At 38.2% G+C, this 15,009-nt stretch overlaps 1 protein-coding gene across 1 annotated transcript; it reads right to left on the reverse strand.

The window, feature by feature from the left end:
• Nucleotides 1-2,573: 2,573 nt before the first annotated feature.
• On the reverse strand, nt 2,574-12,572 carry STMND1 (stathmin domain containing 1). The gene is made up of 5 exons (XM_072411649.1): nt 11,832-12,572; nt 9,225-9,393; nt 6,015-6,142; nt 4,984-5,118; nt 2,574-4,384 (listed from the first exon to the last, which is right to left on the reverse strand). The coding sequence occupies exons 1-5, from the start codon at nt 11,919-11,921 to the stop codon at nt 4,091-4,093; spliced, it is 816 nt and encodes a 271-aa protein (XP_072267750.1). The 5' UTR covers nt 11,922-12,572; the 3' UTR covers nt 2,574-4,090.
• Nucleotides 12,573-15,009: the final 2,437 nt, after the last annotated feature.

Consider the following 15,009-nt stretch of genomic DNA (forward strand, 5'->3'; position numbering starts at 1 on the left):
TCAGAAGGGGAATTTATATTGGGACAGAGTGATCAGAAGGGGAATACGGTATGAATGGCACATGAGTGATCAGAAGGGGAATACAGTATGAATGGCACATGAGTGATCAGAAGGGAAATATGAATGGCACATGAGTGATCAGAAGGGGAATACAGTATGAATGGCACATGAGTGATCATGAGTGATTTTCAACAATAAATGTGTACTGTAGTCTTCTTAATGGAAAAATAAGACATCCCCCTTAAAATACCGTAAGACCTAGGGCATATTTTGGCATTTCAAAAAATTTAAGACAGTGCCTTATAATCGGGGAACAAGACCACTAGATAAAATATGGGGGGTTAGAGACCACCAGATGGAATATGGCTGGATAAGAGAGCACCAGATGAAATATAAAGGGGGGGGGGGGGATGAAGAACATATTGGTAATATTGACAGTTCTGGATTTCTTGCAGAAAAATACCAGTACCACCTCCTCAAGATGTCTAAGCAGAAGAGACTGGCATATAACGTTGCTTTCAAGCTGAAAGTAATCAAATTTGCTAAGGAGCATGGTAACAGAGCAGCGGAGAGACACTTCGGGTCACCTCCAACTGAGAAAATTATAAGAGAGTGGAGGAAACAGGTGGATCAGCTCCAAAGGTTGGAGGTGGAAGTGAAGGAGTGGATCACACGTAACCGGCAAAATGGACTTTCTGTCTCAACAAAAATGATAATCTATGAGGCCAAACGCATTGCTGTGGAGAAAGGCATTCAGAATTTCACCGGATCACCATCGTGGTGCTATAGATTTATGAAGAGATCTGGCCTTTCAATGCGCACCAAAACCAGAATTGTACAAAAAATGCCAAAGGAATACGAATCAAAGATTCTGTCTTTTCATAAGTTTGTTATTGATGTGAGGAGGAAGAATAACTTTGAAATTAGCCAGATTGGGAACATGGATGAAGTCCCGCTAACGTTTGATGTGCCATCTAACAGAACCGTAGATAACAAAGGAGCCAAAACCATAACTGTAAAAACCTCATGGCATGAGAAAACCAACTACACGGTTGTGCTGTCCTGCTGTGCAGATGGTACCAAACTGCCTCCGATGTTGATCTTTAATAGGAAAACATTCCCAAAAGAAACAATTCCACGGGGAGTCGTCGTGCACGTTCATGATAAAGGGTGGATGGACGAAAATGGCATGAGGCTGTGGATTGACAAAGTGTGGTCCAAACGTCCTGGCGGGCTTCTGAAGAAATCTTCCTTATTGTTGCTTGACCAGTTCAGAGCGCACATTACGGAAACTACTAAAAAGAACTTTAAGGCAGTTAAGACCCAAATAGCTGTGATTCCTGGTGGTCTTACCAGCCAGCTGCAACCTCTGGACGTTTCCATTAACAAACCGTTCAAAGTTATGATGCGAGAGGAGTGAAACACCTGGATGGCAGCTGGGAACCATGATCTGACGCCTACTGGGCGGATGAAGAGGCCCACTATCACACAAGTGTGTGAATGGGTTAAAAGGTCATGGGACTCCGTGAAGGAGAACATTATTGTAAAATCCTTCAAGAAGTGTGGCATTAGTAATGCTTTGGATGGAACAGAAGACGACATCTTATTTGACACCAGTGAGGAAGAACGTGATGACAACGACTGCGTGGATCTGTCCTTCCTCATTTCTGATAGCAGCGAAGAAGAGAAATTCTTGGGGTTTGAATAAAAACATTACAGCCTTATTTTTGTTACTTTCACTGTTTACTGACTTTACTGACTGTTAATGAGAGTAAAGATAGTTCTTAATATGTTACATGGTTGACATAAAATTGTTCTTAAACTGCTGTTAACTTTATACAGTTGATATAGAATATTTTACTACAGTATTTGGTTCAGAATCTTTTTTTTCTAGATTTTCCTCCTTTTAAATTGGGTGCGTCTTATATTCCGGAGCGTCTTATACGGCAAAAAATACGGTATATTATATAATGTAAGGTGAATCCAATAGCCTACATCTAATTTGAAGGTGTAGTGAGCCCCTAACTTCATCTTTGCTCTCTACTTAGAAATATCTATAAAAGTTTATTTTGCTTTTTTAAGCTATGTACCTATAAAAGCAAATTCTACCTAAAAACTTAGCAAAGAAAAAAAAAAACACAAAAAATAATTATTTAAATATAAAAATAATTTATTTATGACTGGTAAAGGGATAAAAAAATTACAATTGTTGCAACAATATTAGGTCAGATGAACTGGTTTATAAATCATATATAGGCTATATTACCTGACAGTCTGAGAGATGTTACCATGCATGCTTTTGAGTGGCTTTAAAGAGTGGTTAGAGAGCAGTTGACAACTGCCCCCATCATTATTGTTAGTTAAGTTACTTGTGATAATTATACAGTAACCGCACTGCTCCCAACCATCAGCATAAACATAGTCCTATTAGTAAATTGGGGTTATAACCTACTTTAGGTGTTGCTCTTTGGGTCTCAGGTGGGTAGGCTTCTTATTTCGTCCTGCCATGGTGACAACAAAATAAATTATTAAGAATCACCCAACCAGGGCACAGAGATAAAAAAAAAACGGAATCAACCATCACTCTTTCTGCATTAAAGTTTTGCAGTAAATTACAATGTAATAGATAAATATACAGCAAGAATATATAAATTACAATGTAATGGATAATATACAGCAGGAATATATCTGAATTTTACTGGCAATGATAAAGTAATGAAAAAAAAAAAACAATAAACCTTTTCTCAAATTGTACTTGATTTAAATAAAATGTGCTTATTTAAATTTATTGCATAAAAATGTTTTTTTGGGGACAGGTAGGTACAGTGGAAGCATTTAAGTTCAGACTTTATTTCTCCTATTGAGCTCTGAGCATTGACCACATATTGCCTCTGTTTCACTTCAGATATGCAAGAATCGAAATTTAAGATGACCCTGCCAGCTTTGTTTTTAAAGGTCCAATCTCCAGGGCTGCCATAGTTATTTCTGCTTCATTATGCACTGACATACATGAAACATGCCATTGTAAAGATGGAATGTTTGACCTGCCTATATGTTCTGTATTAGGGACTCCTATAGATAACATAGGCTTAAAGATGAGCCATGGAGCTCGCACCTTTACAAGTCAGGCCAGCAAGGGCAGCTCACACATTTCTGTACTAGTAGTGACCCTTTAACCTTGACACTAGCAATAAAGAAAAAGCTGGCTTTAAAGAACACGTATGGCTTCAATATTATCACATACAAATACACAAGCATTATAAACAAATGCAATATGAACAATGCAACATGAGCAAATGTTTGGAAGGCACTTAATGCAATGTAAAATGTGTGAAGAAAGCCCATGGACTATTTTTTCATCTCTGTTTGCCTTTCTTCTGAAAGCTATCCTAAATATCCGGGCTGCAATTAGCCAGCAATATCATGGAGATTTAGGTGGGAAGTCTTCCTTTGTTGGCCACAATATAATACACTACTCATGTCAAATATGTAGACTTGCAATATTTCCTTTTGAAAATACTGATGCTTAATTTTGGGGCTCATTTAGGTCCATGTGCTGGGCTGCCTAACACCCACAGTGCACCTAAAACATACATACATTGGAAGCACACTGCATGACAATGTACCATAGGGCATTACACTGCATGTGTGCTGAAAGGTGCATTAGGGTGCCAGGAAGAAATAACAATGTAGTGTTGTAACGCCCACAAAACTGTGTGCAATGCTAAAGTGCATATATCTAAATAGTCCCTTACATTACTTACTTTGTAAAATGTTTGCTACATGTTTATTCTGGCTCAATGGCTCAAGTATTGCAGCCAAAATCAACCAGGTGACTAAAACTTTCAGCATGAGCTGTGATAGCTTTAAAGATCAAACATTATTTTGTACTTTTCTGAAAGTGAAAAATTCTATTATTGCACCTGGTACATTTATATTAATTCATACCTACCCCTATGTTTAGAAGTTCCTATAACAATCTCCATCACCTGGAAAAAGAATCCTAATAAAATACACATGAATACAATCCTAATATAAAACTGCAGTATATGTTTCTAGACCCAGCTGCAGATATCAAAATACATCTGAATCAAAAGATATCATTTTCAAAGCCATCGGTCTGGTCACTGGGTTTGTTATAGGTGTTGTCAGATTCCACAGCACCTATTTCATCGAGCTCTTCAGCTGGAATTCTGAAGCTCTCTGTTGGTTCACTCATTACATTTTCCAGTGGCAAAGAATCTAAGGTTTCATTGGGAGTTGTTTCTTCACTTTCTTGTCCATCATCAGGAGTAAAAGCCCCTTCCCTTCTAAACTGAGACACACTCGGCAAAGCAGTCATTGGCCTTTCACGCAACCTTTTCTTTAGTTCCTCTTCCTTTGTCTGTAACATTCGAGCATTACAACTGGTATTAGTGAAACAATTCACAATACAAGACAACATAATCTTACTTAATTGACTCAATTAGACTTTTTTAATAATATACCAAGTGATCGCTTTACAGCCATGGGGCATTCAACTCAAGTTTCAGTCACTTCAGTATAAACTACTCACCAGAGTTTTAATCTCATTAAAAAATGAGAAATCATGAAAAGGTCATAAATACACTGCACTCCAGAATAGTTTTTTTTATCTTTCAGCTACCTAAAAACTTGACATGCTTGTGTGACATGCTGCTTGTGAGGCCATAATATAGAGATAGATGCTAACTTTAATAAAGGTTAGCACTTTATCACACAAATCATATAGTTTAGTATTTCTAATTTAGGGGAGAGAAGAAGCTATTAAGTAATTTATTGAACTTAAGGCTCTGTTTTTTTCTCCCTTTTCCCTACAAAAAATGAGAGAAAAGAAGAAAATATAAGAACCAGAATACATGGCCCTGGACTGCTGGTTAATGATCAGTGTTGTAGTGTATGGATGCCTTAGCTGATAACAAAGATTATGGAGTTAGTCTGTTGTTTTATGCAGAATATTATTACCTTTCTCCTTTCTTCTGCAGCCTTTATTTTAGCCTCAATATCTTCTTTTGTTAGACTTTTATTTTTCTTCTTTTTGGTTTTCAGTTTTTCCAACTTTGCTGGAGGTCTTCTTAGAGCCTTCCCTGGTGTTTCCATCTGAAAGCATATAGCACGTAATCTTGCTATACAGTTTAAAGTAGTCAACTGCCTAAATCTTAATTACTGCATTTAGGAGAATAAAGAAATACCCATATCTAAACAGATCTAAATATAATGTGTAGTAATTCAATAGTCTAACCCAGGGGTGGGCAAACTTTTTGACTCAGGGGTCACAATCTAAAGAAAAATTGAAAGAGGGGCCGGGCCAATGGGAGTGGGCGGGGTTATGCCATCATGACGCCACTGAACGTCACTGCACACAACCCGCCCACTCTCCCATCGCAGGCTCAGATCTGTGGATGTGTTCCGCGGCTCTGGCCAGTGCCCCCCTCCCAGCGGGGTCCTTCTCCTGACTCTGCTTAGGGTGGCACTGGCCAGGGCCGGAGAAACCTCTCTATTGGGCTGTACACGGGGCCTGCGGGCCGTAGCTGGCCCATGCCTGGTCTAACCCTTTCCTTTTGTACCTCCAAGGTACTGTAGGCCAGTGGTCGCCAACCTTTTGAAGCTCACGGACCACTAAATGTACTTACTCCGAACCACGCATGCGCGGGCAGCCGTAAGTCACTCAAAGGTAAAGAAGAATCTTCCCCCAGAGTGATGTCATGATGCCAGAACCCGCCCACTTTCCCATCGCAGATCTGAGCCTGTAATGGGAGAGTGGCCCTTGTATGCCACTCTCTGGACACAACCCGCCCTGGGCCCTAAGCCTGCAATGCATACAAGAGACATGGTCCGCCAATCTAGCCGGTGTGCCCCTGGCCAGAGCTGCGACTGCTGCTGTAGGCCAATATGTCCTATAAACAAGGGGGCTATATTAGGGTGTTGTATTACTACCAAAGGAATCCCAAGACAATCTCTAAAATGCATGTAGAAAAGAAAACTCACATACTCACCATGACATCATATGCTTCCCCATTCCTAACAACCTTGCTCTGACTCTGTATTATTCCCTCAGACATTAGCTCCTCCAGGATATCTGTGGAAGATTGCCGTTCTGCTTGTCTGTTCAGCAGAGACAAATCTTAAAACACCAAAACAGAAGATAAAAAATAAATATAATGAAAAAGTCAGCACAAGCATACCTTAAACTATATCAGTGGAATATATATACACACATTTGTTTACTTAACGTAAACTCTAATTCAACACTGAGTTTGTTAAGGTGTGTGTATCATAAACGATTGCCATATTGTTCTTCTTTTGGAAAAAATAGTTTACAATTTTCTGAATCCCAGCAACTGGATCACTAGGAGCAAAGAATTCACTAATCTTCTTCTACAACATCACTTCTACAACAATGTTGTAGAAGTAAGCATGTATTCTGCTGTGTGATACTGTTGCCAGTAAGTTGCTGATAGAACAGGATCACATATTTAGTATTATGTAGCAAACATCAGAGAAATGCCAACTGATACAGGAATCATTTTCACAACCAACTTTATGGAAAAAAAGTAATTGCACTGGGATACATTTACAAATTAGTTCATGAATAGGCAAATAGAAAATGATAGCACTGAAATGACACTAAAAAATCTTTTCAAATACAAAAGCTCATTAAGTACTAGTTAGATTTTCAGTTAGATTCCACTGATAAGATGGCAGATGTCTTTAGATCTTTTTATAAGGAGCATGCAATTATCCTTTCAATTGGTAAACTTGTTTATTCACTTTGAAATCGCCCTTTTGTCTCCAAGGGTTTGAGATCACAATTGGAAAGTTTGGGGTTAGGTTGCTGCTGGGATACAGGCAGTCAAGTTGTGTCTAATTACATCTTTTACTTCTCCAACATGAATAAAAGGAACAATGAGCGCTGTCTTGTATGGTTGTCAATCTAGTTGTTACCTGAGTGACTCCATAATGATATAGCTCCCAAACTGTTCTGTTTAGCAACAGAATAATAAAACTTCTGGTAAATAATATGTATTACTATGTTTTTGTAACATTAATGTCTTTCTATCATTATGTGTACTGGATGGTATATTCTATAAAAATATGAAGACTTTTTATATATTAGGAAAAAGAATGTAATGCAGTGGGGCATTTTACTGAATATGTATATAAAACCAATGTTACAAATACTAGATACCTTTGTATCGCTTGCTAGATGGAAGAAAAAGACAGCACTATACCAACATTGAATCTTCTACACCTTTCACTTTGTATATTAAATACCTTGTATTTCAGTTCTATTCCATTAAGTATTCTTACACTGCATACTTCATAATGCAGAAATATAGCACAGCTCAATCATTCAGTTTATAATTGAATGAAGGCAATGCTAATTACATACATTTTTATTTTCTATTTTTAAACTAATGTAGGTAGCGTAGCTACAACGTAAAAAGACCTTGTCAAGCTGTTCATTTTATGAAATATGTCAGATTTAAATCACTGTTAAGGGTATTTGTGCTTATAAATGATTCTTGATTAGGAGCTGAGCTGTGGTGCAATATTCTGCTGCAGTAAAAAGTGAAATTGTCACAGGTCAAATAAGCAGCCATTGACCCTTTATGAGGACTGCAGAAGCTATTCACACATTCATTAAAAAAACATGATACACATTTACATGGCCTAAGTACTGCTTGCAGAATGTTCAGTTTACCAGGCTTCACCTATTTCAGATCTTACTGGTTGGAATGCAAACATTTTCTTCAGTACAGCATTCTTTTGAGTAAGAATTAATTTTCCTGTTTAATCTAGCAGTTTATGTAATTGTTTCATAGAATCATCTATACATTTTTTTCTTTCTGAAATAAATTGATGAATATCAAGTATAGAATCAAAGAAACATTGATTATCAAATTGAACAAAATCTGTAGATTAAACCAGATCATGCCAGTATGTGATGGGTTTGAGACCTTGGAGCTTTGGAACATGCACACAGATACTTATCTTTATTAACTGAAACTAATCAAAAATAAGTTTGATTCGCATTCTAATTGATTGCAAGGAATCAATATTAAAAATCAATTGCAGTGTTTGTCAGTATGAGTGATTGATTTTTAATCAATGATGAACAAATTGAAGTAGCACATAGAAATGAAAGTGGATTGCAATAAAATCATTTTTTGTATGGCTGGCTTTAATGTACTTTATAGCATTATATGAACCCTGTACTGAGATGTATAGCCTGCTACTGCTGTCGTCTGCTTCTAGAAATTCTTTCTGCCTACCTGTCATACTGATCCTAATGACAATATCCTCAAACACATATGCAGATCACATTTTAGTGCCTCTGCATGCTTGTTCTAAGTCTATGGTTTATTGAAGCAGGTCAGGTTACTGGACATTTTTAGAATGCAATTAGCGGAACAGGTACGGATATATATTTTTTTTACTGCATTTACTACAACTCAATACCCCTTGTTCAGAATGGTCAAGCTTCAGCTATTCCTGGTAGTTACAGAGATTGTCCATCCCATTCTGCCTCCTCACAATTACTGTATACTGGTCATATACTTAAGCCAGAAAACTGGGGGAGGAGAAGTGAGTAGAGGCTCAGACACTACCTAGAACAAGGTCGCCAACAGGTGGTCCGCGGACCACTGGTGGTTTGGGAGAAAATTTTGGCCGGTGCACCCCCGAGCAGGGTCTGGAGAAGGACCCTGCTAGGGGGACGCACCGGTTAGAGCCACGGACCACGTCCCCAGTACAGTTCCCAGGCTCAGGGGAAGTGGGCGGGCTAGGTCTTTGGACACGACCCGCCCGAAAAGGTTGACGACCACTGACCTAGAACATCAATTTTTAACCAGGAGTGCTAGGGGTTCCTTGAAATGAGGCTGACTGACCACAAATTTTATGATGCCTGCATAGTTTTGGTTCAAAACCATGTGGAAGGGCCAGTTGCCTGACAGTATAATCTTATAAATTGTCTATTGGGTGGCATTACTGTAATGGGCTATTCTTACTTCTGACCACTAATACAATAGGCTTTTTTTCCCCACTGCTGCTCAATAAACTGGTTTTAGCAGGGGTTCCTGAGATTTGTACATAACTGTAAGAGTTCCTTATGAGTAAAAGAGTTGGGAAAGGCTGACCTAGAAGAATTCATTTAAAGCAGAAGTACAATCATTAAAGTGGTTTTAGTGGTTATGTCCACTTACCATTGTTCAAAACATTTGCTCCTCTTGGAGAAGCCGATTCTACTATTCCTGGTAGATGGTTCCCTGCACCCTCATCATCAAGACCCAGACCACTATCCATAGTTCCTTTTGAGAGTGCTGATCCATCTCTGTTGTTGGTACCAATATTTCTTGGAGACTTGGGTTCATCCTACAAAATAGGCAAATACTCTATATTAATCTGCAGACAAAGGTCCCACCATTGTGAACATATCATTTTGATACTGATGAGATAAATATGCCTATATATATATATATATATATATATATATATATATATATATAAGCAGTCAACAAATATGTTAAACAAAAAAAAAGCATAAACAATAGCAGGCATTCAGATACCTGCGCTAATCATATCTATAGCATTACATCTTATTTAAACACAGGATACTTTTATATATAAAAACAAACTTTGGGAAGCAAAGTTTAAAATCTTCACTTTACCCTGTAACAGCACTTACTATTGGTTCTCATTGGATTTATTTGTTTTTCCAGAACACAAATCAGCCATCAACCTGCAAACCAAATTTGTATTTTGGATATCAGTGCAGCCTGTTTTAGGAATTGATGTTGCAGGTTTAAAATTTAGATTTTTTTTTTATTTTATTTAAAAAAGGCTTTCCTTAGCAATGAATTTATAGTAAAAAATAAGAAACACGCATGATGAGCATTCAAATAGATGAGTACTGAATTTATATATATATATATTGCTTAGGTTGCACACATGTGATTCCAAAATACTAATATCTCAGTTTCTTGGTGGGTTTCAGTATTAAAGTTTTCTGTTCTTGGTCCAGATGTAACCATGTGTGGTTAGGAGATTGTTGGGGCAGGAGGTAAATGGGCTTGCAGAAATATATATATGACTTTGTATATTTGTACAATGTGACCACATCTGCTTTATTGGAGAAGCCAATTAAGTTATTTTCAGTAGGTAAAAATGAAAGCATCCATAGGTACTAGGTATTTGCAAGTCCATAACCCAGGCCTGTAAGAAATGTTCCTACAGAACTGCTCTTATCTCATACCTGGGAAAGTTATACACTAACTCAAATTGTAAAGTTGTGAAATAGCTCCGTTAAATGTATGGTCTATATAAATGCTGCAAGCAAATGTTTATTACCCATTGATCTTGCTAGGTTCTGCTTTTTCTGTGGCTTGCTTAGATTGACCAACTCGTATGATGTTTGCCATCATCCTGTGTACTACAGGAAGCAGCACTGTCATCCAACCTGCTGCATTCCATGTTAGATTCTACTTGATTAACAGCTGAACTAAAAAACAGTAAAAATTATTCTGTCCTAAAAGTAAGCTTCCAAAGCCCAGGCTTTGCAGGAGGAAGACAAATTCTACCTTTTTTTGAACGTTGTTTATTAGACCTAATAATAGGTGATTTAGGAAGAGGGAGTGGACACAGATCATGTAAGGCAGCCATGTCCAAAGTCCGGCCCAGGAGCCAATTGTGGCCTGTGTTCTGATGGCACGCAGAGGCACGCAGCCTCTGTCAAAAAATAAATATTATGTGGCCCGCCAGCACTGTTGACCACAGTATAAAATGGAATGGATGGGAGTCCCCATGTGTGCACAAGGAATCCCCTACTTCAATATAGTAAGCGTGTGCTGTGCGGGACCCGCACGGACCATGCCCACTCATATTCCAAGAACATGCTCTGCATGGAGCCCGCACTGACACTGGACTCCATGCACAGGGAATCCCTCACGTCACCATGGTAGGTGTGTGCTCTGCGGAACCCGCACAGACCATGTCCACACTAACCCTGAGTACGTGCTGAATGGTCACCCCCACACATTTTCACCTCACCAAATCTGTCAAACTTTGCAAAAAGTTTGGACACCCCCAATGTAAGGGAACCTTCAATTTTAACATGGGAACAAGGCGAGCCTTCTTGTGATCTATGTGCTAAATAGGAAGAAGCCAAGCAGCATTTGATTACTATTAGTATAATAATCAGTATTATGTTACTACATAGGGGGTGTAGGGAGAAATCTCTAAAATCTTTTTTAAAAAATCATGAAATTATGGCCAATTTCATGATATTTCCTAAATACATTGGAGCTTCAGGCTCTCTTTACAAAACAGTGAATCTGACATTCCCTCAAACATTCCTTGGTGGAGAATGAATTGCTGTCATTGAACCACATGGATCGGATTCTCCTCCAGGGAATATCTGAGGGAATGTAAGGTTCCCTGCTGTATAAATAAATGGATTTTAGTCATTTTTACATTTCATGGAAACTCTACAACCATTCTAAGATCATCAGCCTGTTTAGTAAAAATTTTCCATAGGAAGAAAAGACAGCAAAAGTAAAATAAATAAGAAATCAATGACAGAGAACTCTCTCTGCTCCCTAATGATTTATAACATAGGATCGGATGTATTTATTACAGAACTGTACAGATCATTACATTCATACTGTAATTATAAAAAATAATGTGATCATTTCTCATCTATAGAAAACTAGATCCAGGAGTCACGTGATGACAGCAGCGTTCTCTGGACTGATGGCATTCTGCATGCCTGCCTATGGTTACAGATCGGTATAGAGCACGGAGCATCTCCTGACCTGGGCTGCCGGTTTGACTTTATCTCCCCATCCTTTCTTCCTCCCGTCCGTGGGCTGAACTACTCGCACTTTGGAGCTCTGGCATCCCATGGTGACGATGCTGTAGGGGAATGTAGGTGGCGCGCGGGGCTCCGCATCCTTTTATACAGCCAGTCCGGTTGCTGTGGACTCTGCCGTCTCCATGGCAGGTTGCTACAATATGTGACGTCACGTGGCCGTGCTGCGCCGTGTACGTGAATACCCCGGGGCTGCGCACACTGTAGGAATGATGACAGGGCTGCTCCAGTGGAATGGAATAATAAACCATTGTAATAATATAGAAATTATGTGTTCCAGATATTCAGAACTATTCATTTAATACAAGAAATGCACGAAAAGTGTTAAACTTGTATTACATCCCCATTTTCTAGTTTTGGTTAAAGCAGAGAGGACTAGAACCCCTGTCACGTTGTTGAAGACTCAACTGGAAATGAGGGGAAATCTCCAAAGTCAGGAACATTTTTATCCCAGGGAGTTGTCCCCTAGAACAGGTGTTCTCTTTGGAGGATTGCTCAAAATATTGGATTTCACCATTTTGTAGTGATAATGGCCACCAGGACAAATAAAAGGGTCAATCTTCCTGGGAACAACGTTTCATCCTTTAATTCCTCTTTAAAAACTTGAAGAAAGTAAAGAGGCTGCATTTATTATTATTATTATTATTATTATTATTATTAATATTATTGCCATAGAAACATGGATTATAAATAAAAGATCTGTGACATAAGCAAGATCAATATTGTACTATACAAGGGAGAAAAACAATAAATACAATGAGAATAAAACCATTCAGTCTCCAAAAACAACACTTTGTGTTTGTTTGTATCATAATAATTACAGTCTTCACACACCCTGAATACCTTATCTATTTTTTTTTATTTAAGAACAGAAAGAGAAAAACTAGAAAGCGACAAAGGGGAGGGAAACACCAATTATCTTATAGAGAGTGTGTAAATCTCTCCATACTCTGTTCTCCAGACTTTAGCAGATCTTCCATATTTATATTACCATTCACGCTATGAATCCCTTAAAAAATATTCAGAGTAGAGGCACTTAAATTGCCCGCTTTGTAAACTAGGTAGCACTTTACATACTCAACCCTGATCACCCCATTGTAAATACCCTTAAATCTCCTACTGATCACTGTGCTGAACTTTACATACTGAACACCCTACTTCGAAGTTAGTTGTTTTCAGATATATGCTTCCTCCTTAAATTCATTTGAAGTTTCATCATGAAATTGTGATGGCTCCTCTTTTGTTATGGTGAAAAATGGTAGTAAAGGCTGGAGGGCCCACCCATAAAAAGTTTGTTTTGGGACAAAAATGTAAACGTCCTAAAAGTTATTTCTTAATTTCTTTGACACAAAAAAGCATGTCAGTACAAAATATAAGGAGCGGGAGTTGCTGACTTTGCAGAGTTGTAAGTAAGTTGTAACTTGTAAGTCACAGGACTCCAAGTGGAGGTCTGTGGGAACAGACAGGTATATCTCATTATTTCTATAGTACCAAGTGTTGGGTGAGAGGTCAGCCACATTTATTTCTATGGTGCGACAGACCCAGAATCTGCAGCATTCTGTTAAAATACATAGGACAATGCTATGAGATCCAGCATTGTAAGGGGGCACAAAACATTTGAACACCATTAGATCAGCTTGGGCAAGGCTAGAAGAAGCCCTGGGTTTGGTCCTCTACCTGTTTTAGTGGTTAAATCAGTCCCGCTGACAGGTATGCTTTAAAGTGTGATTGCACATTTGATCAAACCTGTCGGTGCGCCCTGCTTCCTTTTAAAGCTCATATTTTTATTAGTTCCTAATACTTTTCCTGGTCCATAAGAGCTTTTAAATGAATGATGAGTATATAAACACATATATGTATATTCTATTAGTATCAGTCCCCAGCCAAGCCAAGCTTCCAAATTTGTCAATTTAGGATGCGGACCCATTTTAAAGTTATTTATGCAGTTTTATGGAGAATGACAAGTAAAAATATAGGAAGTAGATGGCCACGTGTGTACATAAATTGTATTGGATGTTCATCCCTATTTAGGAATGGGAACACCTTTAAAATGAACTTCTTAAGAAAATGTTTTCTCAGTTAGAAACTGTTGGTAAAAAAAAAATATGAAAACCTTGACTGTAGTATTCCTCTGCTATTCTGTGATCTTTTAAACTCTGGTGTATCCCTCTGAATCCATCAGTGCACAGCTAAAGTGTCACATTATCTCAAAATAAATATAACAGTTTCTATAAACCCGTAACATTATCACAAAGACCAATGAGATGGCAATACAAACCCTTGGTGAAATTCCAGAGATGTATCAGGCACAGCAGGTTAAAAGTAAAAAAATATTAGGTTAATTGATTTCCCCACATAATTGACCTTGGACTTCATTAATGACAAATTAGGTAAATTAGATCATGAGCTTCTTTGACATGTGTCATATGATGGCACTATATAAATATAAGATAATAATAAAGCATTAATATTTATAGTTATATATATATACTCTGGAGCAGGGCTGCCATTAGGAATTTGTAGTCTTCATACTATGTAAACTTTCTGCCCTCCTCCATATCCAAAAGTTTGGAATCAGAACTTGGAATTTAGGCAATCTGAATTTCAATCTGACATAACAAGAGTAATACTGACAGGTATAGTAGGCGTCAGATCAACCTGAAGGTCCTAGACAATGACAGCTGAATTGACAAAGTATGAATCATTAAAGAAAGACAAATCCAGGACCTCATTCCAGTAATCACATGAGAATCAAGTCAATTGAGCACAACACAGATCCTTCTCCATCACACCGAATCTCAACCCAACAAATAAAAAAAAGCCTTCTTTTCCACATGAAAAAGTGAATATCGCTAAACTCATCATTCCACCAAAGTGGAAATCTCTGCACAAACCATCTATCAGGGACTGGCTCCTAAAAATAGATAGAATAGCAGAGGTGGAAGAACTTATCCACCAATCCCATTTCTACTCAACATGGGCATGCTGGCTTAATTTTTAAACCACACATTTCAGCCCTTCCTCTCTGATGCCTTATCAGGTTGAATAGCGATAATTCAGGCTGCAAATCACCCCGATAAGTGAAGCTCACCTGCAGCCCCCCATGCCGTGTGCAATCGTTT

The sequence above is a fragment of the Pyxicephalus adspersus genome, chromosome 5, assembly GCF_032062135.1.
Source record: "Pyxicephalus adspersus chromosome 5, UCB_Pads_2.0, whole genome shotgun sequence".
NCBI classification, from domain to species: domain Eukaryota; kingdom Metazoa; phylum Chordata; class Amphibia; order Anura; family Pyxicephalidae; genus Pyxicephalus; species Pyxicephalus adspersus.

Excerpts from the sequence above, each read along its gene's own strand:
- STMND1 (XM_072411649.1), bottom strand. The coding sequence starts at position 11,921 with ATGGGATGCCAGAGCTCCAAAGTGCGAGTAGTTCAGCCCACGGACGGG. Across the intron at positions 5,119-6,014 it reads GGGAAGCATATGATGTCATG|ATGGAAACACCAGGGAAGGC; the intron begins GTGAGTATGTGA and ends ATATGCTTTCAG. Across the intron at positions 4,385-4,983 it reads CTGCAGAAGAAAGGAGAAAG|ACAAAGGAAGAGGAACTAAA; the intron begins GTAATAATATTC and ends CGAATGTTACAG.